General features: G+C 39.1%; 1 protein-coding gene across 2 annotated transcripts; it reads right to left on the bottom strand.

The window, feature by feature from the left end:
- Positions 1–551: 551 nt before the first annotated feature.
- LOC148843131 (110 kDa U5 small nuclear ribonucleoprotein component CLO) lies at positions 552–25,951 on the bottom strand. Of its 2 annotated transcripts, none has more exons than XM_088957604.1 (11): positions 25,679–25,951; positions 24,775–25,534; positions 8,895–8,963; positions 7,568–8,761; positions 7,341–7,439; positions 7,075–7,233; positions 5,942–6,027; positions 5,655–5,853; positions 2,118–2,228; positions 1,080–1,286; positions 552–960 (listed from the first exon to the last, which is right to left on the bottom strand). In XM_088957604.1, exons 2-11 carry the CDS (start codon positions 25,519–25,521, stop codon positions 862–864), a joined length of 2,970 nt encoding a protein of 989 aa, XP_088813730.1. In that variant the 5' UTR covers positions 25,522–25,534; positions 25,679–25,951; the 3' UTR covers positions 552–861. The 2 variants fall into 2 exon arrangements, with proteins under 2 accessions (XP_088813730.1, XP_088813731.1); XM_088957605.1 differs by having other exon boundaries at positions 24,775–25,528; positions 25,679–25,772.
- Positions 25,952–26,361: the final 410 nt, after the last annotated feature.

Here is a 26,361-nt window from a genome sequence, read left to right on the forward strand (position 1 = left end):
CTTATGTATGGCAGACAGCTATTAGCATGGCGAATGGCAAGGGTGCTGCTTGATCAAATATTCTAGATTTCTAGTGGAAGCAGATAATTATTCCCTCCAACTAGAGGAAAAAGAAGCGCTAATTATTCGGTTTGGAGTAGGCATATACCCATTATCAGAAAACCATGGTTCTCCACTTCTGACTGGCATCATCTTTGCCTTGGCACTTCCACCATCATTCCTTGTCTTTTTTAAGAAGAAGATATTTATTTGTTTGCATCACCAGATCTGATTTCATATCAACTGCAAAGTGGGCTGTTGAGGTTGTTTTGGGCCAACAGGGGCTGTCTTGAGATTAACCTAACCCTCTTATGGCGAGACCATTATGCTGATAATGGTGAATTGGTGATCCGCTTTTTCTTCTATAACAATCTTGATTTTTTTTTCGAAAATTAACAATCTTGATGGGGCACTGACGCACTGCTATATTTTGAAGCAACTACGCGCAGGTCCCACCTATCAGACTGACATGGCTTCATGATTGGCTATAATCAACCAATAAGAAATTGTGATTGTGCAGTAGTAGCCCATAAGAAATTTTATTGTCTTCAGATGTTGATTTCTGTTCAAGGGTTCCATGATCAATGAGTGAATCTTTTACTATTTCATGGGTTGATTCATATTTAGATTTAAGAGCCATGTGCTGATACAAGTATTTACTTAAAACAAGTATGTAAGTTGAAACAGGGGAGTTCTGAGTGCATCCTTCCAACCAGGTGCAGATTTGCGTGATCTTCTGATGTGGTTTAGCACCTGGCCGGTTAGCTTCACCACCATGGCTTCCTCTTAGAAGGTATTCATGTTCGCATCTTGTTGCCTACATTAAATCATTTGCTGATGAAGGTCAGCTGCCTGTTGAGCAAGCTCTTGCATCATGGCTTCATCGAAGAATTTGTTGATGCTCACGTCCTCACTCATGCCCTGTGAAGAATGTCATTTAATGAAAGATCACTTGAGGAGTCTGGGGTGATCACTATCCACTACTAGATTCAAGAGAGCAGAGAAAAGGAACCATATTGTTTTACTATAAAACACTTTACCTTCCGACGCCTTGTCTTCACCATGAACTCACGAGCAAGGTGCTGAATAGGTGCAGGTTCAAGAGGCCGCAACACTATGCTCTTGTCAAGGGGGTCTCCAGGAACTATGGCCCAATGATCAAATACTGAAAGGCAGAACGCTTGCCCTTGAGTATGGTACCTCAAGTCTGTCTCGAAGCCAAATGATTCTATAACTGGTAGAAATGCCTGGAATACAGAATTACAGAAACACCATACTGTAACTGTACCAAACTTACTGATCAAAAAAAAAAATTGTACCAAACTTGCAAAAAGAAAGAAAATGGGAAAAAATCAATCATGGCAGTTGAGTGCACTAGCCCTACACTATATCAACATTTTTGTAGACAAATAACTCCTATTGTTTAATAACATGTGGAAAACCAACACGGTTTCATGGTTTAGAACTAAGCACAACAAAACCAAGCATTACACATTCAAAAAGAGATCAAAAGCTTCCATGTGGCTTAAGTTGGCAGAATCACATATATAAACTACATTAGGAATGTACCATCTTATTTGGGTACTTTAAATTGTAATTTATGTAGTTTAATAGGCCAACATACTTTCCAAAATCCATCCTTCTTTAGAATAGTATTTTGTTTCATTACCAAACTTTTATTAGCTAGTAGTTAAGAGTATAAAAATGTCAAATATAGTAGAAGCATATATGCTTAATAGGGCTAGCAATGCTATCTACTCAACATGGTATTTGTACATGCTGGTACTAGCTGATTGCCCCCCAATAGGGATTTTCCCTACTAACACCTAGTCTGCCTGGTGAATCAGCCAAAGCATTTGCAAATCTACAAATCCATTTCCATTCCACTACCAAATTCCTAAAAGATTTGGACTTGGTGCTGCCATTTACCAATGCTGTCATTATTTAACCATCCCACAACTGTCTTCGAGTAATCCCTAGAATTTTGAAATCAAGCACCATACTAAAAATACTTCAAACTAGCATTTACTAATAAATAACAATCTTAAGATAATGGAAGTACATTTATATAACCATACCTTGACAATATAAGCTGGGGTGCCTGGCTGAGGAACATCAGCTGTAACATGCCCACGCCGACGAGACAGCACAGTGTAGATTGCAGAGACACAGTCTATTGGAGTTTGTATCTGATAGAAAATGCATATAATCTCACATAAGTCATCAATGACAAAGGATAACTCAATTAATTTTACATTAGGTAATTTTCTAGTGAATGTTGATGGGATGACATGGCTGTTTGCCCATAAGCATAAAATAAACAAATAATCTGACCACACAGGAGAGAGAAACCAAAGAACTTGGACTGCATGCTTCTCATAAAAAGCCTCTTCATCAACACTTGCTTCCTTGATGTTTCGCAGACCTTGATTTCAGGTCAGCATTGTAGCAGCTTCCACAAGACCTTGATTTCAGACAGTATGAAGAACTGCCTAAGGTAACCACTACGTATTGTTTCGTTGGTTTTCAAATCAAAATGCAATTTTTCATGCATATGCTCATAAGCTGAAACCAACATTCTACATAAGCCAACAATTTGGAAGACATGACATTTGAGTGAAGCAACACAATTTTCATGACTTAAACTTGATTTTATTGCCAGATCATGATGGGCTGGTCATGTGCAGGATCATTAACAGCACCAGAGAGAAGTGATATTTACAAGTTGAAGGGTATAGAAGTGCTTTAGGCAGACCAAAAAAAGCATGAACTGTTGTAAGAATATGTTGAACGTCCATAAATTAACAAGGAATTTGGCACTGAACAGAGCAGAATAAAAGAACAGGGTTCATGTAGCCAACCTCATATAGTTGGGACTTGGGACAAGGCTAGTTCAGTTGAGCTAAGCTGAGCTTGACTATAGAGGCTCAAGGTGTTTGAAGCACTAAATGCCAGCATGGGAGATCGAATAAGATGTTTTCTTCACATATTGGCAACCAATCCCCAAGGAAATTAAATATAGGAAGCTGATATAATCATATCTTAGCCCAGATCAGAGCACATCATACTGGGGGAAACTAATGTAATCCACTCCTCCTGCATATTTTAGGGGATTTGGGAAGAGGAATGGAAAGATCATTAATAGCAAGGAAAGATACCTCCCCAAAGAAGCAAAATGTACTTCAAAGGTCATGTGGCACCCAATCCTAGAGAGGAGGGATGCGAAGTTAGCTACTTGGAAAACAAGGTACCTCTCCAAAGGAGGAAAAGTCACACTCATCAGGAGTGTGTTGGCAAGCCTCCCAGCCTACTACATGTCCAAGTATCCAATTCCTTCGGAGGTAGCAGAAAAAAATGGAAAAGAAGATGAGAGATTTTCTGTGGTCTGGTTGGAAAGATTCTTCCAAATAGCATCTGGTGAACTGGGACCAGATCCAGATCTGCGAGCCAACCGCCTACGAGGGAACGGGAATTAGGAAGGTAAAAAAACTTCAAGACAGCACTACTGAGCAGATAGTTTTGAAGGTTCTCTAAAGAGCCCAATGAACTATGAAGGAAAACAATAGCTTGGAATTGAGAAATATGGGATCAGAAGCAACAGAAGCAGAGAACCAATGCCATATGGATGTGGTGTGTTGAAGAGAATATCCAAAGATCTTCTACGTTTCAGCAAAGGTCTAACGGTTCAAGATTGGAGATGATAGGAGATTGAGATTCTGGTTTGACCCTGAGTGCAGGAACAGAGCACTAAAGGACGCATTCCCATCCCTATTCAATATAGCAGAAAACAAAATGGCCTTGGTTTCAGAAACATATACAAGAGATGGCAAAAGAAATGTTTGGACCCCCTCTTTCAGAAGGAGTTTTAATAACTGGGAGCTTGGAATGGTGGTTGATCTCCTGCCCACACTTCAGAACCAGCAGCTAAACTTGCAATCTCAAGATGAAAGATGATGGAAGTGGACTCACTTTGGTGACCTTACTGTCAAATCCTTTTAAAAGAGCTTAGTTTGTGCCCAGGGAGCAATTCCAAGTAAGGTTATAAGGGGATCCGCAGTTCCCATCAAAAGTAAAGTTCTTTGCTTGGGTGATAACATGGGAGAAGTGCCTTACCAAAGAAATGTTACTGAAGAAGGGATTCAATGTATCAGATTTAATATGCCCCCCCCCCCCCTTTTTTGAGAAAGGTTACGCCCCCTTTGCAATCTGGATGTCAAGACTACAAGTCATTTGTTTTTACAGTGCAACTTCAGTGCAGCTGTTTGGAACCAGTTATCAGGGCATTAAACCTAAGTCAGTGCTTCCTGAATACTTTGAAAGCACTTTTTGAAGAATGACAGATTCTAGGTTTAATAACTGGGAGTGGGAAAGTGTGCCAGTCAATCAACCTTGTGGCAATTCTGTGGGCTATATGGTTTGAGAGAAATAGCAAAATCTTTGCGCACAATGAACTATTTTTATTTCTTTTGAGAGTGAACTTTTTCTGAGGTCCTAAAAGGGCTTATGCGTGTACGGCATCTCATTGTACAAAGGACCATACACTATTTTTATTTTTAATACAACATACTTTAACTTTCTTCAAAAAATTATAATAGCAAGGAAAGGAAGTTTTGGAGGCAAGAGCAGATATGGGTTTTTGTTTCCCTGATTCTGAAATTCAAGGACAGAAATGTTGTTGGAAAGGATTCTTTGAATTCCATGGAATTTAACAAAAGATGTTATATAGAACCTTTCTATATGTTATCTGTTCTTTTGGGTATTTGCTCCATGCCATGTTCTCCAACTTCAATCTTTTTATTCTCTGTTTTTCTTTTAAAAAAGTTATCTATTTGTAAAAAGAGCAAAATATGGGGAAACGGAGCAAATGGAGATTGGAGAAACTCATTCCAAACGAAAGAGCAAGGGGGAAGGGGGGATAACTTAAAGAGTTTAGTTAGCACCCTTCTCCAACACCAATGACCACCTCTTTTTCTGAAAAAGTGAAGGCAAATTTTATTGCCAAGTCAACTAATGGACATAGTATAACAGCAACCCATTACAGCCAAGCACTGCACAGAGATGGGGGACAGCATTCTTAAAACCAAATTATAGATACAACTTACAAGCATACCATACTTTAGGTACAGTGCCAAACTGCCAATGACCTGTCAGCATGTCCATTTTTCAATACAGTGATAGACAAGCCCTAAAGGTTTTCATGATGGATAATTAACAAAATAGAAGTTTCTTTTTCGCAATGCAATTTTCTTTTTCGATTGGACTAACTTATTAAGCCAGTAGTTAATACATCTTTTTTTAGATGAGTAACCATCAATTTTATTAATTAAAAATAGCATAAATATACATATTATACACATCCTTGGAAAGAATATATAACTATCTCTCCCCTTTGTGTTTGCTTACAACTAAGCCCAAAACATTTGTTCTCTTCCCACTCCTAGCTTTGCTAATGCATCAGCAATACTATTGGCTGTCCTTTGTACCAATTGTAGTTAATACATCCATTTCCTACAAGGCATGTTGCCATTCCTTGGTAAGACAGTACTATCACCCCATCATTTTCCATTTTATATATATAGTTTCTCTTTGTTGTTGCACCACTGAACAATATTTACCTCTACATAGTATACAGGTTCCATAAGCCGTGGTGTTGCCATGAGAAAAGCTGAGTAGGCCACCCGTCGGGCTGTAGGAATGATCTGACCAGTGCCACGATGCAAAGGCTCTGGAGCAACCCTTGCATCAACAATTTTGAATTTTACATTTCTGATTGGCTCATCACAGAGGGGTCCTTCTCGGGCACCCCATTGGAACCTGTTCAGGATTAAGTGATTAACATGAATGCATATGAGAAACTAAACATCATACCATGATAAAGGAAAGAAGGACCAGTATATTTTACCCCTGAACAATAGAATCCTTTACAGCATTCAGCAAATTCTTGTCAACTTCACTAGGGAGGGTATCATCTAATAGGATGTTAGGTCCCTGCATACACATTATTATCAATCAAATAAGTATTATGTATACAACATTGACCAAATGAGAGAGAGAGAGAGAGAGAGAGAGAAATTTGAGTTTTGATTAGTAAAAAAGGCTGATCTTATTCATACAAAATTGCACATATGATTTAATCAAATGTATGAAATCTGCAGATCTAACAGGGGCTTAGTTATGTATCGCCCTGGCATTATTAGCAGTAATAGCCTTTCCTGTTATACAAGGAACCTCAAAACTAACGTCCAACAATGTTAACAATTGGCAGTCCTAGATAAGGTGCCATGAGAAATAGCACATCCATTAAGATACTAAATGCCAAGTTGCCAACAATTTGCTTCTTCCAAGTATCTTGGGAATTTTCTTATATAGCATGCTAATGATGCTCTGAAAAAATTAGAAATTGCCACTCTTAGGCTCCATTTGGTTGCAGTGCAAATGGGCTGACTGGAAATTCCAGCCTATTTTTGTGTCAGGTTTTACTCTGTTTTGCTTATTTGCAAGGAGTAAAACTAGAGTAAAAGATGTGATTCCCCCAATTTATATCAGAAGGTAGGACGAAGGATGTGTAAATTTTGCATTGATTTTGGGGACAGAAAATTTGCACTGCCAATGAAGCAAATCATAGTTATAATCAAATGCATGCAAATCTAAAACTGGTATGTATTTGTACTGCAAACAGAGACTTAGATAAGGTGTCATGAGAACGGAATATCCTTATTTTACAAATTTTTTATTCATTTTCTTACTTTTATGACATCCTTAAAAATTAAACTAGTTATGAGATTTAGTATTCATGCATAACCATGATGTCCCCATGCTATGATTTTTATACTCAACCCTTGGCATCCTTCCATGTACCAAAGTATAAGTAGAACTGGTTTTTTTTCTGTACAATTTAGGTGGACAGGAGAACCCATGCCTCTTTTATTTTAAAATACCATAAAACCATCCCAACAAAAAAAAAAAAAGCAATAAGTATATGCCTTCCTTCATAACTAGATAGTTGTCAGCTACCATAAATAGGATTTATATTACCTGTTTATCAGGCCCAAATGCCCAGATAGACCTTGCTGCAAGCAAATCCCAGTCATATTTTGTCTGGAAGAAATCACCAAGTCTCTTTCGAGGCCAATCAATGCTTACAACACCATTCTCAATATCTTCTGCAAGTCCTTTCTCCAAAGGTTCTGCAATCTAAAACACAAAAGCAACAAGTTAACCAAATAATGCCCAATAACCGTGTGCAACTACCGCTCGCCACTGGGTCAAAAAAAAAAAAAGAGCAATAGGCACTTCATTACCATGGTTATTTTATTCTTCTTGTTGGGTGTTTCAGCAAAACATTTCATTGATGACGACTCCACGACTGTTTCGCAAAATGAAACAACAGGATCTGCCACCTACATCAACAGATATATGTCAAGCATCTTGAAACGTACAGCAGAAGACAAGCATAAGCTTAATAAAATATGATAGAAGAATTATAATTATTAAAATAGAAAAGGGAAGGAAATGTGAGCAAGCAGACCTTGACTTCCACTTCAGAATAGAGCTCCCTAAGGTCCTTCATTATAGAATCCAAGTATAACTCCCCAGTACCTAAAATAGTATGTTCACCTGACTCCTCAACTTTGGTAATTGCTAGAGGGTAGCTCTTACTGATCTTTCGGAGACCTTCCACCATCTTGGGTAACTCACTTGGATTCAAAGGCTCAGTTGCTGTCTTGACAACAGGGAGGGTATTGAAACGAAGAGGTCGAAAAATATACACATCTTCATCATAATCCACATTGCAAAGTGTAGCAGTCTTCATAATCGAAGCATCAACACCCTCTATTAGTACCCAAGACCCAGGAGGAGCTTTGCTTATGGGTATGCGATAACGAGATTGATAAACCCACAACTTTGTTACTTCTTTTATGGTCATATCCTCCTCATCATCAGGTGAATAACCTTCTCCCAGTACACGTATGGTCTGGCCGGTCTGGATCTCACCGCTGTAAACTCTACCAAAAGCATCAAATACACTACAATCCGACTTTGGGTAAAGTTTTGTCACATTAATCATCAGTGGACCTGAAGGGTCACAATCTTCCATAGCCTGGTATATTGAAGAATCTCGAGGACCTGTATATATGTGCTCTACCTTCCTCGCTGCAGCACCCTTGGCTGAAGGAATGTGGTTAACCAGCATGTCAGTGAAGCCTGTGGCAGACCCAAAAACTGAACTACAAGCCAACCATAGCAAAGGCCTAACATTTAATCGGTATGCTGCATTGCTAAGAGTTACACCAAGTTCTGAAAGAGTTGCCTCGACACTCTTCCTGTGTTCTCCTATCACCTGACTATAGATTTTGTAGAGAGGCTCAAGGATAAACTGCACAAATGATCTTTCTCCTCCATTTACAGGGGGTTTCCTCTTGAAGACCCTTTCATCAGGATGATAGTACATATCACCCCAAAGACGGGTTGCAAACTTATTAGCATCAAATGGAATTCCATGGAGCTTAACATAAAGCTTGGCAAATGATTGCAAAGTGAAGGACCAACCAGCACTTGAACTTGCAAAACAAACATTTCCAGCAGCAGGATCAACAGTTTGAACACCTCCTGCAGTTGATGAGGCAGCAGATATGTGGTTATTGATTACTTCTATTGTATGCCTTAATTTATGGTATGCATCCTTTGGTGGTAATTTAAGTTCTGTTATCAGCCGGTCAACCTGTAAATAGGCAAACCAGAATACCAGATAACTACATAAGTACATATGGAAGAATACTGCTTTGAGGAAAATGTCAAAGCTGTATAAAGTTGAAAGATTTGCATGTAAAAAGATTGAAAAGAAAAAAAAATACCTTATTGATTACAACAACTATAGGAAGCCGTTCTTGGATTGCATGACGTATTGCCCTTTCTGTGTTTACCTGCATCAAATATATCATACAGATTATCATATTCATGGAATTATGCAAGCAACTGAACTTGATTACAATACAAGAATTATGCAAGGTAAATAAATCAATTGGCAAGGGGTCTAACTTCTAAATTTTGCTGGGTAAAATCAGCCAATTGTACTGTTGATTTGTTAACTGAATAGGGTGTCAGGTGGGAGAGAATGCATTGGGCACAGCTTTAGTATATTGAAGTACAAGGACTAGGTGGCCTGTCACCCATGACCCAACTCTGGTTTGACTAATAGTATTGTACACTCTTAATTTTTTCGTATTTAATCAATAAAGTTACTGTTATCCATCAAAATAATAAGAAAACTATATCATATAGCTTATAATATGCATAGACAGTCTGTAGTAAAAGACCATTACCAAATGATGATCCCAGCTACCTGTGGTCATGGGAGTCTGGTTATATTCTCAAAATCGTAATAATCATATCATAAATTGTAAACATGTTAAATGACTTAAATCAAATTAAATTACGATTATTATCATAAATCATAAGATTATTTCCATTTCTCTAAGTTTGCCAAAAATTGAAAATAGATGTGCTAAAAACTTAAATATATAGAGAGGTGATTTTACCCCATTTTAAATCTCTATAAAACATATATGTACTTAATACAATAGAGTTTACCATTCGCTAAAAGCATAAGATGACACAATCAATTTTTACTTGAAAAGTCAACTAAACTACTGGGGATGAAAGCTGGGTACTGAATTTGAAGAATTTATGCTGCATCGGGCCCACGTTTCTGGGTCAAACCCATTCAAATTTTAACAAAACCTCACCCTAAACCCACTCCAACTGCACCCCTTTAATTTACATAAAATGGCTATTTAAGATACAGATGATGGAATTGCTGATAAAAAAAGAAAACATACAGATGGTCAAAAACAAACTCAATAAGGTTTCTAAATAGATCATAAAAACCTAAATAAATCATATTCTGGTAGTACTTTTTAAACAAAGAACCCTTGCAGAAAATAAAAGAAGCAAAATAAAATGCATAACTAGGTCTCAATTAAATTAATTTGATTTCCATGAATCACATAAAATGTAAGATTCACAAATTGAATCATATGATTCAAAGAGTAATCATAGATATAAGCAGAAAATTATTCAAACGTAAGATTTGAATTGAAACCCTAGGGACTCGCAATTTGAATCGTGAACCATATCATAAACCTACGATTTTGACAACTCCTTAAGCAGTTAATCATGTGAAAACCAGCCATTCTTTTACAAATAAAAGTGGTCCAATTCTCCTATTAACTAACATTTTTTCTGCTTCATGTTTTGATTGTTGAGTCAGTTATTGCGCTGATGTACTTAGCCAACATATGACGGGCAGTAAAACCTGCAATGCATACTTTCTCATGACAACAAACTCAATGTAATATATATGGAATTAGCATGTTATATGATGGTCAGTAAATCTGCATCTCGATTTTGACTTTTTCCCCATCTTTTTCTATCATTTCAAGATCAAAATGCATTAATTGGAAAAAAGTTGAGCAAGGTGCCAACCAGCTGGTTGGTAAGGTCTCCTGCTGGTGGTAGCGGAGACTAGGGATCAAATCCCGCCTGCACCTGGGTTGGGGGATGGGCCACCCCCCCCCCCGGCGGTTGTGTAGCCCTTCAAAAGATATCAAAAATTGGCAAAAGTTGATGAAAGATAGAAATACCTCCTCCCATGGGCTTATGGTAAGGAAATTCAACATCTACAGTAGCAGACTACATTCCTCAATATATGAGGAATACCACTAGGAATTAAAGTATAGAGACATGCAAAGGCTAGAATCAATTCCATTTTCCCTGCATGTGACATCCCTACAGAAAATTAATGATATTAATGAAAATAATAAAGTTTATAATGGTAAATAAATAAGATGTTATCAAAAGCTTTAAGTTCCAACCCTCCAAATACCACTTTACTCATTTGCCCATCTTAAGAGTTTATTGGAATTTAATTGTGCTTAACGAAAAAGAAAATTCACTCAAACATATTTCAAATAAAGATCCTTCAGGAAGGTCCCACTTCTAATTAGACCTTCTTTATTTACTCTCAGTCTCTCCCCTCTCATGAGATTCCTATTCACATTATTTTTCATCATCCATGTCTTACCCCTACCATATGGGGATTCACATTACTTTTCATTACAAACACATTTTTTCTTTTCAATATAAAGAGGATTCTTTATGTTACTAGTTAACATGGGTATTAATTATATTTTTTTAATAAGTATTTTTGTCACAGTCAATGAATCTCCTATTTAAGGTTTCCAAATAATATCCTACTTACTTATTTTAGAAAACCATCTCTTTTCCAAAATGTGTAGAATTCTTAGGCCAAGCACTTCAGTATGTAGAAATTTTTTTCCTACTTCAAGACATTACAATCTAGAAGAATTCTTCCTCCTTTATCCTTCACACCCCCCAATCTTTAACCAAAAAACATGAAGGGTCTTCATACTATTCCCAATGCCTAGAGATGTAACATATTAATCTCTTCTTGTTACAGTATTAGCTGCAACATGTGTTTACATTGTAGCCTGTCCGTGCCATTGGAGGACACCACTAGTAACTAGCCTTGGAAAGTATTCCTTATTACATATTTGTAAGTGTCCTAAAAGTTGTGAAAGCTCAATCGGACGGAATGGCACAACTGTTAAAATTACAAGGGCTTACAAGAAATAAGATCTTAGATTCTGGTGATGGTTGTAACAGTCATAACAAGGATCAAGTTGTATATAATAGTGTTTTGATTCTTAAGAAAGATGATCATAGCATAGAAAGTACAAAACCCATCCATCTGTAGAGATAAAGGCATCGGTAGTGAGAAGTTGAAGCACTAGGAGAAGTTTTTATTGTAAACAAGACCGACCCTGCCTTCATGAAGGCCCCAACCTCCTAGGATTAGGAGCATATAACATCTTAAAATCATACTGGCTACTTAAAGTAAAGAAACTAAGAGACTGACAAACACATTGAGAGTTTGACATGCTTAAATTGTTGAGTGCTTGAAGCACTTTGGTAGAACCCACATCCATTTTCTTTCACTTTCACTTTGAATTTGTTTTAGATGCCATGCTTACATATTTGATTTGAGCTAACAAACTTTTTATTTTTGGAAACCCATGCTTTCATATTTTTTTATGTATTGACTAAAACTTGGATCCAAGTGAACTGCAATTGGGCTCAGTAGTATACTGCATTCTTCAAATGACCACTTTCTTATGCTGCATTCTTGTAGGTGGTTAAGGATGTTTTGAATCTGGTTGGAGTGGAAAGAAGATGGGGGTGGAAGCACGGTATAACCTAGCTCGTGTAGGCGGAGGAGTTAGGGGTAGGAAGAAGATGGGGGGTTCCGCATGGCCAAGTTTTGGGGAAACTTCCTTAAAAAGTTCGGGAGCTAGATCATTCCTGGAAACAGCAATTGAAGGTGTACAAGCGAGAAAGCTCTTCTTGCAAAGGTGCCTGGTGGAATGTTTGGACTGGAATATCCCAGTAGAAGAGTTGGAAGTGTGGGCGACAGGAAGTTGGAGAGCGGTGGGATGGTTGAGAGTCAAGAAATTAATCGAGGACTGCTACCTTTTCATCTTCCCTTCAGAGGACAAGGCAGAGTGGGTCCTCTTGAATGGACCTTAGTATATCAGCCGGAACATACTGGCCCTGGATTAGTAGATGGAAACGGCGGCGAGTCTGCTACCGGAAAAGCTAAACAGCTCAAACAACCCAAAGGAGATCTGGTCAAGAGTCTTTGGGCTCCCACTCCCTCTATGGTGCCCGAGCATGATTTAAAAGATTGGCAATTTGTGTGGGGGTTTTCTGGGAACAGGCGATTCTGTGGAAGAGCTGAAGACGTGTAATGGGTGAGAATGAAAGTCAAGGCTGGAGGGGTAATTACGGAGAGGTTAGAAAGAGTTGCAGGTGATTTTTCTTGCTAGGTGTGGCTTTGACAGGAGAAGAGACAGAAGGTGAGCCTAAAAGAAAAGAGGGAGAGGGAGGAAAGAGAAAGGTTTTTAGGGGGCAATTCAGTTATGGGAGAGACAATGGTTTTGATCCAAGATGAGATGGACAGCTCTGGGGGAAGACCGATGCCAGAGGTTGGAGAGGTAGGTGCTTTTATGGGTGAGGCTGGATCTGGAAGACAACCCGTGTTCAGGGCTTGTGATAGGGAAGTTGCCTCGTTTGTCATGTGGGGTGAGATGAAGAATACTCTGGAGATCCGTCCAATCTTGGAGTGTGACAGGGTGGGTTCTTTGAAGGTGTCCCCTCTTTCAAATTTCAAATTAGGGAAAGAAGATCCCTCTAAAGAATGGTTAAAGGAAACTTTATTAGAATGCCTTAAGGACCTTCAACTGCTACCAGCTGGAGCTATAAGTGGGGGGTAGGGTGGAATAAGAGAAAAATTAAACAATGAAGGGGTGAGACTAAAAGAAGTTGGAGATTTGGGGGAAAGGATAGCTTTGGAAAAGGATGGTTCGAACACACTTAACTCGGTCCCAGAGAACCGAGACCATCCGAATCGGAACCGGTTGTAGGGTAACCCAAATCCGACCTATCTTAACCAAAGAGAAGACCGACCCTGTCTGACGGAAGGCCCAAACTAGCTTTTGGCTCCTCCCCAACCAATCAACAATGATAAGAGAACCCATGGTCGGGCCTCGAAAGAAAGAGATAGCCAGAACAGATTGTGACCGAAACCTATCCAGACTCCGCCAAGAGCACAGCTATCGAAATTTTCCTCCCCGATGTCGACAGGCTCAAGTAACTCAACTTTGTTCCTACCCCTCGTGATGTGAGAGAAAACAGAATCCTAACCCTCTTTCTGTTCCAAAATCCTGAGGTAGAGGCGACAGGCTACCCCTTGGCTATTCTAGAATAGACTTGTTCATGGGCCGGGTAGCCCGATGGCCCGGCCCGGCCCAGCCTGCACCCCAGTCTGGCTTGGTCATGTTATTAGGCCTACAGGCCTGGCCTCAGGCCTAACACAGTAAGCCCAACTGTGTTTCGGGCCGGGCTCGGGATTTGTCAAAAGAGCCCGACCCGACTCAGCATTATATATTTTATAAAATATATAATATGTATTTTATATATTATATAAAATATATAAATAATATAATATTTATTGAAATATATATTCATAATTTAATATACATTTTTTATTCTTTTCTTTATAATCTCTCTCTCTATTCAGCCGCTTCAGCAGTAGTAACAGTATGGGCTAAATTTTGGGCTCGGGCCTTCGGGCTTTTAATGAGGGTCGGGCTCGAGCCCAAGTTGTAGGCCCGACGGTCAAGCCGGGCTCGGGCTCGGGCCTTAGAAAAATCTGTTAATATAGAGTGAAAGCCCAACCCGGCCCATGAACAGGTCTATTCTAGAAGTTGGGGTCCCTCTAACCCAAGGGCTGGAAGATGTTGAAGCTCGCGCAATTTCTCAGGCGTATGGGCAACGAAGGGAAGAGGGAAGGAACTGTGATCAAGATGCTCTTTCAAAAGCAAAGGAAAAAGGGGAAGGGGATGGGAGAAGAGAAGATAAAGGTAACAAGGTGGCAGAAACCTCAAACTAGGTTATGTCAAAACTGTTGGGAACTTGGGATTGGGAAAATTCCTGGGGGTTTCAATAGAGGGTTTGGAGGAAGAGACAATAAGATATCTGGAAAGCATTGAAAAAAGATGTCTGGATGAGAGGAAAATTACTTGCAAAAAATGGGAATTCGAAAGTAAGGAAAAACAGGGAAATGATGAGGCTGTCTTGGGGTCTAAATGACAATGTGGGAAAAGGGGAGGGTGTGTCAAAAGGGGGAGGGGGAAGAAGAAGGTCTAGGGGGTTTTGGAGAGCTCTCTGTCTTATAGATCTGAAAATTATTTCTTGGAATGTGAGGGGGTTGGGTTCAGGAAGGAGGAGCATGGTGGTGTGTGGCTTCCTGAGTAGGTTGAAGTCAGATGTGATCTTCTTCCAAGAGACAAAGCTGGAATATGTGGAGGCAGGGGTGGTAAGAAGCATATGGGGGCAAGGTCAAGTAAGATGGGTGAGCAAGCTGACCAGAGGTTCAGCTGGTGGTTTACTAATTTTATGGGACAGGCAAAAATGTAAGTTAATTTCTTCTCAAGTAGGGGAATATTCAATATCTATAATTTTGGAGTTTGAAGAAGGCACCCAAAGGCAATTCACCAAAGCGTATGGTCTGATAGTCAGCTCAGATAGGGAGAGACTTTGGGAGGATTTAGCAAATGCTAGAAGGGGGCTCAGCATTTCATTGTGTCTTGGCTTGGGGAGGTGACTTTAATGTTGTCAGGTTCATGGGGGACAGAAAGGGAGAAACTCGGACAACTAGGGATATGAGAAGGTTTGCGGACTTTATTAACCAGTTTGACTTAATTGATCTGCCTCTCTTAGGAGGGCAAAACACCTGGACAAACAATCAAGAGAACCCAGCTCTGGTTAAACTTGACAGATTTTTAATCTTACCGGATTGGGAGGATACCTATCAGCAAGTGAAGCGAGTGGCCCTTCCGAGGCTTGTTTCTAATCATACTCCAATTCAGCTGAGTTGTGGAGGTCAGGGTTCCAAAAAATGTCCTTTCAAGATGGAGAATGCTTGGTTCGAAGAAGAGAACTTAGTGCCTCTACTTTCTTCAAAGCGGACAGAATTAAACTATGAGGGTTCTAGCTCTTATATCTTGGCAAAGAAGTTAAGTTCAATTAATGATTTTCTTAAATCTTGGAAGCAGGAATTTAAGAGATCAGTCGGAACCTGAAAAGAAAAAGTGCCTTGACCTAATCAAAGAAATAGACTTGGCCGAGGAGAATGATCCATTACTTGAAGAAGATAGGAAGAAAAGGTCTAAAGCAAAGCTGGTACTTGATAAGGAAAAGAATCAATCATATTGAGAAATTGGAGTTTGAAGGCCATGTGGGTGAATCTTGGACTGAATTAAAAAATATAGCAACCCGCTACTTCTCAGATCTGTTCAAGGAGAGATGGAAAAGGAGACCTCTCCCACTAGATCTGCCTTTTAATAAATTATCAGCAGCACAACAAAGAGAGTTAGAAGCTCCATTTTTAGAGGAAGAAGTGTGGAAAGTGATTAAAAAAACAAGAAGTGGATAAGTCACCAGGGACGGATGGTCTCACAAACATTTTTTATAAGAAGTGTTGGGAGGTAATTAAAGTGGACCTTCTTAAAGTGTTTCACGAGTTCCATTCTAATGTTGCCCTTGAGAGAAGTTTGAATGCTACTTTCATATCTCTGATTCCAAAGGTGGAAGGAGCTACAAATATGAGGGATTTCAGACTTATAAGCTTATTGAACAGCTTCTATAAAATCCTGGCCAAAGTTCTGGCTGAAAGAATGAAGAAGGTCCTAAACTCGGCGATAACCAAGAATCAATTTGCTTTTGTGCCAGAAAGACAAATGCTGGACAGTGTTCTAGTGGCAAATGAACTAATTGATTCAAGGAAAAGAGAAGGAAAACCTGGGCTGCTATGCAACTTAGACTTGAAAAAGGCCTATGATCACTTGAATTGGAGATGCTTGGATTTTGTACTGGAAAGAATGTATTTTGGGTAAAAATGGAGTACTTGGATTGAAGCATGCACCCCTTCTCCAAAACTTTCAGTCTTGGTTGATGGTTAGTTGGCTGGCTTCTTCAAGAGTTCTAGAGGTCTTCAGCAAGGAGACCCTCTCTCTCCTCTTCTATTCATTTGTGTGACGGAGGTTCTTTCTGCCTTTGTGAGTAAGGTGGGAGAGGAGGGCCTTTGGCAAGGTTTTGAAGTGACTCCGAGTGGATAAAAGGTGTAGTTGCTTCAATTTGCTGATGATACCCTATGCTTCATTGATGCTAACTTGGAGCAATTGGGTGTGCTTCTTGGGGTGTTGTGCTGGTTTGAAGTAGTCTCAAGCTTGAAAGTCAACTGGGTCAAGAACAGGTTAGTTCCAGTGGGATTGGTGGAAAATATAGAAAACTTGGCAGAGGCGCTTGCCTGCCAAGTTGGTTTCCTTCCAACTACTTATCTCGGTCTCCCTCTAGGAGAGTATTTTAAAAGTCGCACCTCAGGCGCGCCTAGGCGCAGAGGCAAGGCGCATTCCAGGCCTTGCGCCTCGCCCAGGCTAAGGCGCATGCACCTCACGTAGGCGCTCGCCGTAGTGCCTAGGCGTGCGCCTTAGGTCAGGCGCCAGGCGGCCCAGGCGAGCGCCTTATCACAGTTTTCAAATGTTTGCATAGTTTTGTTTAATAGATTATCATTGGCATCTATAAAAAGTGTTTTTCTTTTATTTTTTTAAACCTATTGTATATCATATAGTAAAAATAATACAAAATAGAGGGGAAAGTATCAAAAAAATTCCTAAAACAAGAAAAAAAGGAGGGATACGAACCGTTTTCTTCAAAAGGCTGGAAGAGGAAAGAACTCAGGAAGAACAGCAATTGCATGGTCGAACTCCAGGAGGAACAGCAGCGTACTATTGCCATATTCAATCGAAAATAGATATTCTCCTCCTCCTCCTCCTCCTCTTCTTCTTCCAGAACTGTTTTGGATTGTGAAACAGGGACTCTGCCCTAGCCTTCTTCTTCTTCCAGTTCGTTTTCTTCATTGTGTATTTACTTCTTTTTTTTTTCTTTTTTGCTCTCTGGTTTGCGCCAAAAACAGGGACTCCGCCCCTCCTCCTCTTTCTTCCTTAATCATCATTGATTCATTTCATTGTTTTTTTTCATTGCTGTTCTAAACCGAAAACAGGGGCTCCGCCTTTTCGTCTTCTTCGTTGCTTATTTACTTTTTTTTTGTTTTTTGTTTTTTGTTTTTTGCTCTCTGGTTTGCGCCAAAAAACAGGGGCTCCACCCCTCCTCCTCTTTCTTCCTTATTCTTTGTTTTTTTTTTTTATTGCTGTTTTAAACCGAAAAACAGGGAAGGAGCCCCTTCTTCTTTTTCACTGTGTTTGCACCAAAAACAGGGGCTCCACCCCTTCTTTTTTGCTCTCTGGTTTACGCCAAAAACAGGGGCTCCGCCCCTCTACCTCTTTCTTCCTTATTCATTGTTTTTATATTTTTTCCATTGCTGTTTTAAACCAAGAACAGGGGCTCCGCCCCTTCTTCTTCTTCACTGTGTTTGTACCAAAAAACAGGGGTGGAGTCCCTTCTTCTTTTTCACTGTGTTTGCACCAAAAACAGGGGCTACGCCCCTTCATCTTCTTCACTGTAACATTGAATTTTTCTAAAAAAGAATAAACAGCATATAGCCTTTTCATATAACTTTTTATCAGTATTATTCATCAAAAGCAGCACAGTTGGAGTATTTGATTTCCTATTTCACAAAGAACTGTGGGCTTCACAAGAACTTGATTCTGTGTTTTTTTCTTTCACAATTCCACACTTCCACTTTATTTTTATTTCTTCCACAGTTGCTGTTTGCACTGAAAATAGCCTCCTTCTTCTTCTTCCTCCCTGCTTTATTTCTTTCTTTCTTAGTTTTTTTTTTTTTTAATTTCCACTGGTTTCCTATTTCCATTAATTTCACCATTTTACACATTATTTATTTATTTCTTCTACTGATTTATTTTAATTTTATCATCAGTGTTTTTTGGTTTCGTGCAAGAATATTTCATAAGAAATGGCTGATGTGAGTGCTAGTCAGGAGGAAAGCCAAGGAACTCAAGGAAGCAGAAGGGATCCAGCTTAGAAATATTGTCACTTGCAAGATCCCAAGAATACCAATGCAGTGACATGTAATTTTTGTGGAAAAATTACTAATGGGGGAATTTATAGAGCCAAGGAACACATCATTGGTGGCAGGAAGAATACAAAAGCTTGCACTAAATGTCCTAAAGATGTTAGAGAAGAGATCCTGGCTTATATGAACAAAAAAAATATATATATCTGTGAAAGAAAGTATGAGTGGGGAAAAAGGGGGCACTCGCATTTTAGATTTTGATGACTTGAGAATATGATTGGAGATGAAGATGATTTGGGGGATGATGTTCACATACTTGGAGCTAGTGGCCAAGAGAGATCTGGTAGTGGTGTAAATGCAACTTCAAAGACTAGGCCTTTGGGGTCTATGACTAAGGAATCAACTTCTAAACCCAATAGGCCACCACCTATAAAACGACAGAGGGGCCCCATGGATAGATTTATTTCTACACCTAGCCCAGAACAAGTTGTGGAAATGAGAAAAGAGCAGAAGAGATTAAAGCAAACAACCATTAGTGATGCATATAACAAAGAGGCAAGAGAACAAGTTTCTGTACGCATTGCTAGATGGCTCTATCAAGCAGGTATTCCCTTAAATACCATTCGTTTAAAATGTTTTGAGGCAATGTTGGAGGCAGTTGAACAATATGGGCCGGGATACAAACCCCCAAGTTATTATGAGATGCGAGTTCCTCTTTTGAAAAAAGAAGTGGAACACACAAAGACATTATTGCAACACCACAAGGAGGCGTGGGAAAAGTGGGGCTATTCTTTAATGTCTGATGGGTGGACGGACAGAAAAGATAGGACCCTCATAAACTTTTTGGTCCATAGTCGTGCTGGGACCATGTTTAAAGATTGATGCTTCAAATGAGGTGAAAACAACTGACAAGTTGTTTTTATTATTTGACAAGATGGTGGAGAAAATAGGGGCAAAAAATGTTCTTCAAGTGATCACAGACAATGCTTCAAACTATGTTTTAGCTGGTAAGTTTTTTTACTTTTATAATTTCTTTATTGTTATTTGTTATTATTTTTTGTAGTCTTTAACTTTTCAATTTACACGTGTTTGATTATTTTATTGTGTTATATTACCTTTAGGGAAACATTTGATGGCAAAACACCCTCATTTAACTTGGACCCCGTGTGCTACTCACTGTCTGGATTTGATTTTGGAAGATATTGAAAGTTGCCAGTTATAAGTAAAACAATTGAAAGGGCTATTGCACTTGCAGGATATATTTATAATCATTCGGGGTTGTTAAATTTAATGAGGAAGTACACAAACCAGAGAGAGTTACTCCGGCCAGCAAAGACCCACTTTGCCACTTCCTTTCTCACTCTGTAGAGCATTTATAAACAACAGAAGAACTTGAGAGATCTTTTTAATTCAAAGGATTGGAATGAAAGCAAGTGGGTGAAGGAAATAAAGGGGAAAAGGGTAGCGGAGACGGTGATGATGCCCACTTTTTGGAACAACGTCATCATCACACTTAAGGTGTGTAGTCCACTTGTGCGGGTCTTGAGATTGGTGGACCGTGGGAACAAGCCTTCAATGGGTTACATTTATGAAGCCATGGATAGGGCAAAAGAAGACATTACAAGTGCATTTGGTGGACATGAGGAAAAATATAAAACACATTTTTGAAATCATTGATAAGAGGTGAGAGTGTCAACTCCACTAACCATTGCACACAGCAGGCTTTTATTTAAATCCAAAGTTTTACTATGATGATGCTGAAGGGATTGATTCAGATGAAGAAATCATCACCGGGCTTTATAAAGTAATTGAATTGTTTGAAAAGGACAGAAACAAGATCAATGCAATCACTGATGAGATAAACAAATATAAAAATGCAGAGGGTGTTTTTGGTCTTGATATGGCTATTTGGCAAAGAAAGGTGAAAGCACCGGGTAAGTAACATTGACTTAATAGTTTGTTTATTTAATTGTTTAGTATTTTTTATGTATTTAAATAAAAATTTAATTAATATTTTGTTATTATTTAATTTCTTACAGCTGATTGGTGGGTTTCATATGGTGTTTCGGCTCCAAATTTACAAAAGATTACAATCAAAGTTCTTAGTTTGACATGCAGTGCATCTGGATGTGAGAGAAATTGGAGTATATTTGAGCATGTAATTAAAACTTCACTTATGTTGATACTTTTAGTTTTTAAACTTATCTTTATTAATCAATCTTATGTTTTGTAAATTTATGCAGATCCATACCAAAAAAAGGAATCGTTTGGATCAAAAGCACTTGAATGACTTAGTCTTCATTAAGTTCAATCAATTGCTTAAAGAGAACTTAGATTCACGTGGTGTCACTGACCCTATATCTTTGAAAGATATAGATGAAAGTAACGAATGGTTATTAGGGGAGATGGCACGTGAAGATGGTGGAGCTGAAAATGATTTGGTATTTGACGATGATTCTTTAACATGGGGAGATGTGGCTCTTGCTTCGAGAGTCGAAGAGCCAATAAGGACCACAAGAAATAGAGGTTCAAGTGTAGCTTCAACCTCTCATGCAAGAGCAACAACATCAGCCAATGCAAGAAGGTCTAGAGGGGGTTCAAGTTCTCAACTTCGTTTGGAAGATGAAGAATTTGAGGAAGAAGAATTGGAAGAGGAGTTGGGAGACTATAATTCTAATGAAGAGGATGATGAAGTTGAACTTCCAAATGAAGAAGAAGATGAGGAAGAAGATTATGGAAATGAAGAGTAAATAGGTGACTTGTGTTTTTTTATCCATATTCCATACTTGTTTTTTGTTAATATTGACTATTGATCTTGAATCTTGATCAACCATCAAGAGATGTGAATGTGAATTTGTGTCATGTGTGAATTTACTGATTTTACTTATTAGATATTAGATTAGATGTAGTGATTTCAGATTTAGTGATTGTGATAAGTAGCTAAGTCATAAGTGGTATTGAGTATTGACTATTGACTACTGAGATTTGAGGCTTAATTGTTTAACTTTAACACCATGGAGAGTGGGGACTTGGACTTGGACACTTAGAGAGGTAAGTGTCTTTTTAACTTCTTTTATATTTGTATTTTTGTATCTTATCTTATTCATGAATCATGATATTTAAATTATTTGTATTACAAAAGCACATTGGTGACGATGACATTGCTTTAACATCTTTTAATATTTGAATAATATGATTATTTTTATTTCATTATTTGAATCATTGATAGTTTGATTGTTTGAATTTGATAATTGATACTATGTTAGACACTTGGACTAACTCTTAGTTATTAGTAACTAACTTAGTATGTTATTGTAAGTATTTAATTGTTTAGAACTTTATAGTTTTTTTATCAGTATTTAGAACTTTATAGTTTATACTTTAGAGCTTAGAGTTTAGACTTTAGAATAGAAATTAGAACTTTAGATTGCATTGTCATACTCATATCTTAACTCTCAACTCGTGGAAATTTAGATTGTATTGTTTTTGTATCTTTTCTGATTTTTTTTAATTTTTATGTATTTTTTCAATTTTTTTTACATTTCCTGAAAATTCTATGTGGCTTTTTCACGCCTCGCCTTGCGCCTTACGCCTCAGGCACAAATTGGCCCATGTGCCTTTTTTGCGCCTTGCGCTTTTAAAACACTTTAATGTACCTCATCTCTGATTTGGAAGCCGGTGGTGGATAGGTTAGAAAGGAAACCGGCATGTTGGAAGACCAAATATCTTACTTTGGGGGGAAGAATTACTCTACTCAAGAGTGCATTATCAAATCTTCCTTCCTATCTTCTGTCTCTTTTCCCAATGCCAAGAAAAGTAGCCCAAGGAGTGGAAAGATTGCAGAGGGATTTTTTATGGAAATGGTGGGAAGAAGACAAGAAAATTCACTTGGTTAGCTAGGATCGAGTTTGTGCTCCAAAAGACAAAGGTGGACTAGGGATTAGAAAAATAAAGGTCTTCAATAAGGCTCTTTTGGGGAAATGGATCTGGAGATTTGACAGAGAAAGAGGAAGCTGGTGGAGGAGATTAATTGCAGCCAAGTACAATCGAGACAATGGGGACTGGATTACTACCAATTCCTTAATCTCTCTTGGGTGCTCGATTTGGAAGAAAATCATGGAAGTCTTCCCTTTATTGACTAATGGTTTTTTGGTAAAGTTGGGGAATGACCGGAGGATTAGGTTCTAGAAGGATGTGTGGTGCACTAATAGACCCCTTGTCGGGGTGTTCCCTCAGCTGTTCCAAATGGCAGAAAACCAATAAGCCATGGTTGCTGACTGCTAAGAGATTAGAGACAACACTTGTCTTTGGGGCCCCTCTCTCAGAAGGCATTTCCAAGACTGGGAACTAGATCAAGTCTCAGGGCTGTCAGAGATGTTATCTACTCAGTCTCTGGATTTATCACAAGAAGATTCTTGGATTTGATCTTGGAGCAAAGATGACCTGTTTTTTGTTACTTCATTTGCCAGGATCCTTTCAACTGATCAAGGTGCTGATTTCCCTGCAGATAAAGTCTGGAACCAGACTGTCCCTTCAAAGCTTAATGCTTTGATCTGGGCTGTGGCTCGGGATAAGTGCCTTACCGAGAAGAATCTGGAGAGGAGAGGTATGCAGCTGCAGGATTATTCTTGTCTGACAGTAACCAAGGGGAGGAAGACAGCAACCACCTATTTCTGCATTGTCCCATCTCTGGTAAAATCTGGAACCACTTCTCCTCTAGGCAGCTATCTTGAACCATGCCTGCAACTGTTCTCAATTCCTGCGATTGTAATTAGCACCATTTGGGCTGGAAGAAACAAAAGAATTTTCCAGGATAAACACAACACTGTGGATCAACTGTTGTCCTGTACTGTTGGAAAACTAATCTCTTGGAATGCTGTTGCTTTAGGGGTTTCAACGGTTCAACCAAGGGTTTTGGGAGCCCAGCTGATTGCAGGCAGTTTCTAACTGTATTATTTTCTGGCTTCTTGGTCCCCGGTTTTATGGTTTTAGGGCCTCTTGTATTCTGTAATCTGGTTCTGTTCTAATAAAATTTACATTGCCTTCTTCAAAAAATAATATTTTATATGTATTGACGTTTAAAAAAGTGTTTGTAATACCTCTCCTTGCACCTTGCACCTTAGGCACTAGAAGCCCCTTGTGTTTTATTACACCTCTCTGCTCTCGCTTTTGAAACATTGCATAGGTCAACTACTTAAGCTTAAAGCTGAAAGTTGACAAAACAGTCTTGTTTTATCACGTAGACAAAAGTTAGGGTGTCAAATCTTGACCTCCTTTTTGAACAAGTTATTTGACAACCTATCCAACAGATCTAAGATCGCCCAATTCAGACATGAACTTAGAAAGTTATTACCAATTTACAGAAAACCAAACCAATGAGTATGTAACAAGATTATTCTATTTTTTTGGTTATTTGAATTTTGAATTGTAGCTTTATTAGTTTTAGGTAATGGTAGGTACTATTTTAGAAGATGATTTCTTACTAGAAATTCATGTCAAGCTTGTAATGAGCCTATTTTGGGAAGTTTCTTAATATCCCATTCTAGTGGATACTTAGGTCTACCAGTGCTATAGTTGATAACTTAGAGTCGGTCAAAACAGGGTTGCTACTTCTAATTGTAAGATGGTCGTGTGTGTTGTTGCAGACCCTTCAAAATGGGTTCCATGCCCATGTCAAACACTTCAGTTTTTAGTATAAATTCCATGACAGACACCCTGCCCAAGCATTGGAAAGGGAGATTCTTGTTTTTTTGACCTCATTGCGTTTGATGCATTTGTTTTTGTTTTTAGTATAAACTCCACGACAGACACCTTGCCCAAGCATTGGAAAGGGAGATTCGTGTTTTTTTGACCTCATTGCGTATGATGCATTTGTTCTTGTTTTTACTTGCCAAACATAATTCAAACGTAAAAAATATTGCTCTCCAGTGAACAAATCATCAAATTCAAAGCTAGAGAGCAAACAAAACCAGGGTTTGGGGCCCAGTAAAGATAATACGAAGCAACCAGAAAAAGAAAGAAAGTTATAAGTCGAAAAAAAAGGCATTTTCACGCACCTTGAAGATTGGAAACGGTCTAAAAGTAGAAAATGATAAGGAACTTACCATTACTCCCTCAGCAGCATCAACAATCAACACAGCACCATCAGCAAGTCTGAGTGCGGCAGTCATCTCATCAGAGAAATTGACATGGCCAGGGGTATCCATAATATTACATAGATAGGATTTAGAATTACTATCTTCAAGAACAAGCGACATAGGCACCGCCTTGATGGAAATCTTCCTCTCTTGCTCATCAATTCTTGTGTCCGTGTACCTCATGTGCTTCTCACTGTTCGGATCAAAAGTAGAAATGTGATGAGTCTGCTCAATCAACATGTCCATGAAAAGAGTCTTCCCATGCTGCAAATGCCCCACGAGTGCAACATTCCTAACCAGCGCCGGATTCGACATGAGACCCAAAAGGAACTGCGTCGACACATAAGTCGACGAATCCTTCACACCCAACTCAAACTTAATATTCCTAACAGGCTTAATTATAGACTGTTCCAATGGCTGTTCATCTTCATCCATAACCAGAGTTTCGACATCCTCACCGTACACCTCCTCGGCAGTAGGGTAATACTTCTTGTCCTCGGCAAGTACAATTTGGTTATCCATGTCGACATCATTAGACGCAGTTATCCACCCGGAGATACCAGCTGCGGTGGCCTCATCCTCATCGGAGGCGTCCCTTTCTTCCCCGGGTTTGTCCGGGAGGTCTTCGTCTTCATCCTCCCCTTCGCTCTCTTGGTCGGACACGATGTCGGGTCCTATGTAGTTGCCAAACTCGTCATACAAGCTATCGTCCATGGCGAATCTGAAACTGCAAAGGATGAATATTAAGAAATGCGAAGTTAGGGTTCTGATTTAGTTGTTTCAGGATTCTCTGTTCATTTGTGTTTGGAGATGGAGATGAAAAAAAAAATGGAAATTGCAGAAAAAGGAAAGGAAGAGAAGCGGAGCGCACCTGGAGAGTGAAGACGGGAGATTGGGAGCTGGGGGAGCGAAGATGTCAAAGAGGACAAGAGCGGGAGTGGAGCTGCGTCTGGGTTTAGGGAGGGCTTTTTGGTTAACTTTCAGACCGACCTGAGTATAAACCGGAATACATCGAATCGACCTGCATTGATATCGACCGTTTGATCAGTATCACTTTTGCCACCTTGAGATGGGCATCCCAGAGCGCAGCGAAAAACTTGGTGGGGATTGATATAGACCGTTAGATCAGTATCTCGTTTGCCCACCTTCGGACTCCAAGGTCGCGATTGAAGGATGCATGGGAAGTTTTTTTAGTTTTTATTAGGATATCAGATTGACGCCCCACAGGCACATTGAGAATATCTCGTATATTTTAGTCATAGAAATGTCCCCAATACACGGGGAGTTCAGTTCAGTCAACGCAAGCCCGTGCTTGCTTATACCGTTGGAATAATCTTTTATATCGAAAATATATTTCCATTAAATAAAGTACACAAGTAGTAGATATTCTCAATATAGGTTGTTCGAATGGACTTTGCACTGACAGGGGTGATCCCAATTCAATCTCAGATCCATTCGCACCCGTAATGCGACTTGTTATATTGGCTATTAGACACTATATTGAATCTTCTGAGTATTGAAAAAAAATATATCTTTTTTACGGTCCACTCCATC

The sequence above is a fragment of the Nelumbo lutea genome, chromosome 8 (assembly GCF_056320005.1).
Source record: "Nelumbo lutea isolate HS-2025 chromosome 8, American lotus-T2T, whole genome shotgun sequence".
Taxonomy (NCBI): domain Eukaryota; kingdom Viridiplantae; phylum Streptophyta; class Magnoliopsida; order Proteales; family Nelumbonaceae; genus Nelumbo; species Nelumbo lutea.

What these genes read in the sequence shown, in the direction of transcription:
- LOC148843131 (XM_088957604.1), bottom strand. Translation starts at nt 25,521, where the DNA reads ATGGACGATAGCTTGTATGACGAGTTTGGCAACTACATAGGACCCGAC. An exon ending in ATGCTGCTGAGGGAGTAATG is followed by an intron (nt 8,964 to 24,774) that starts GTAAGTTCCTTA and finishes TATTTGATGCAG; the next exon opens with GTAAACACAGAAAGGGCAAT. An exon ending in ATTCTGAAGTGGAAGTCAAG is followed by an intron (nt 7,440 to 7,567) that starts GTCTGCTTGCTC and finishes CTGTTGATGTAG; the next exon opens with GTGGCAGATCCTGTTGTTTC.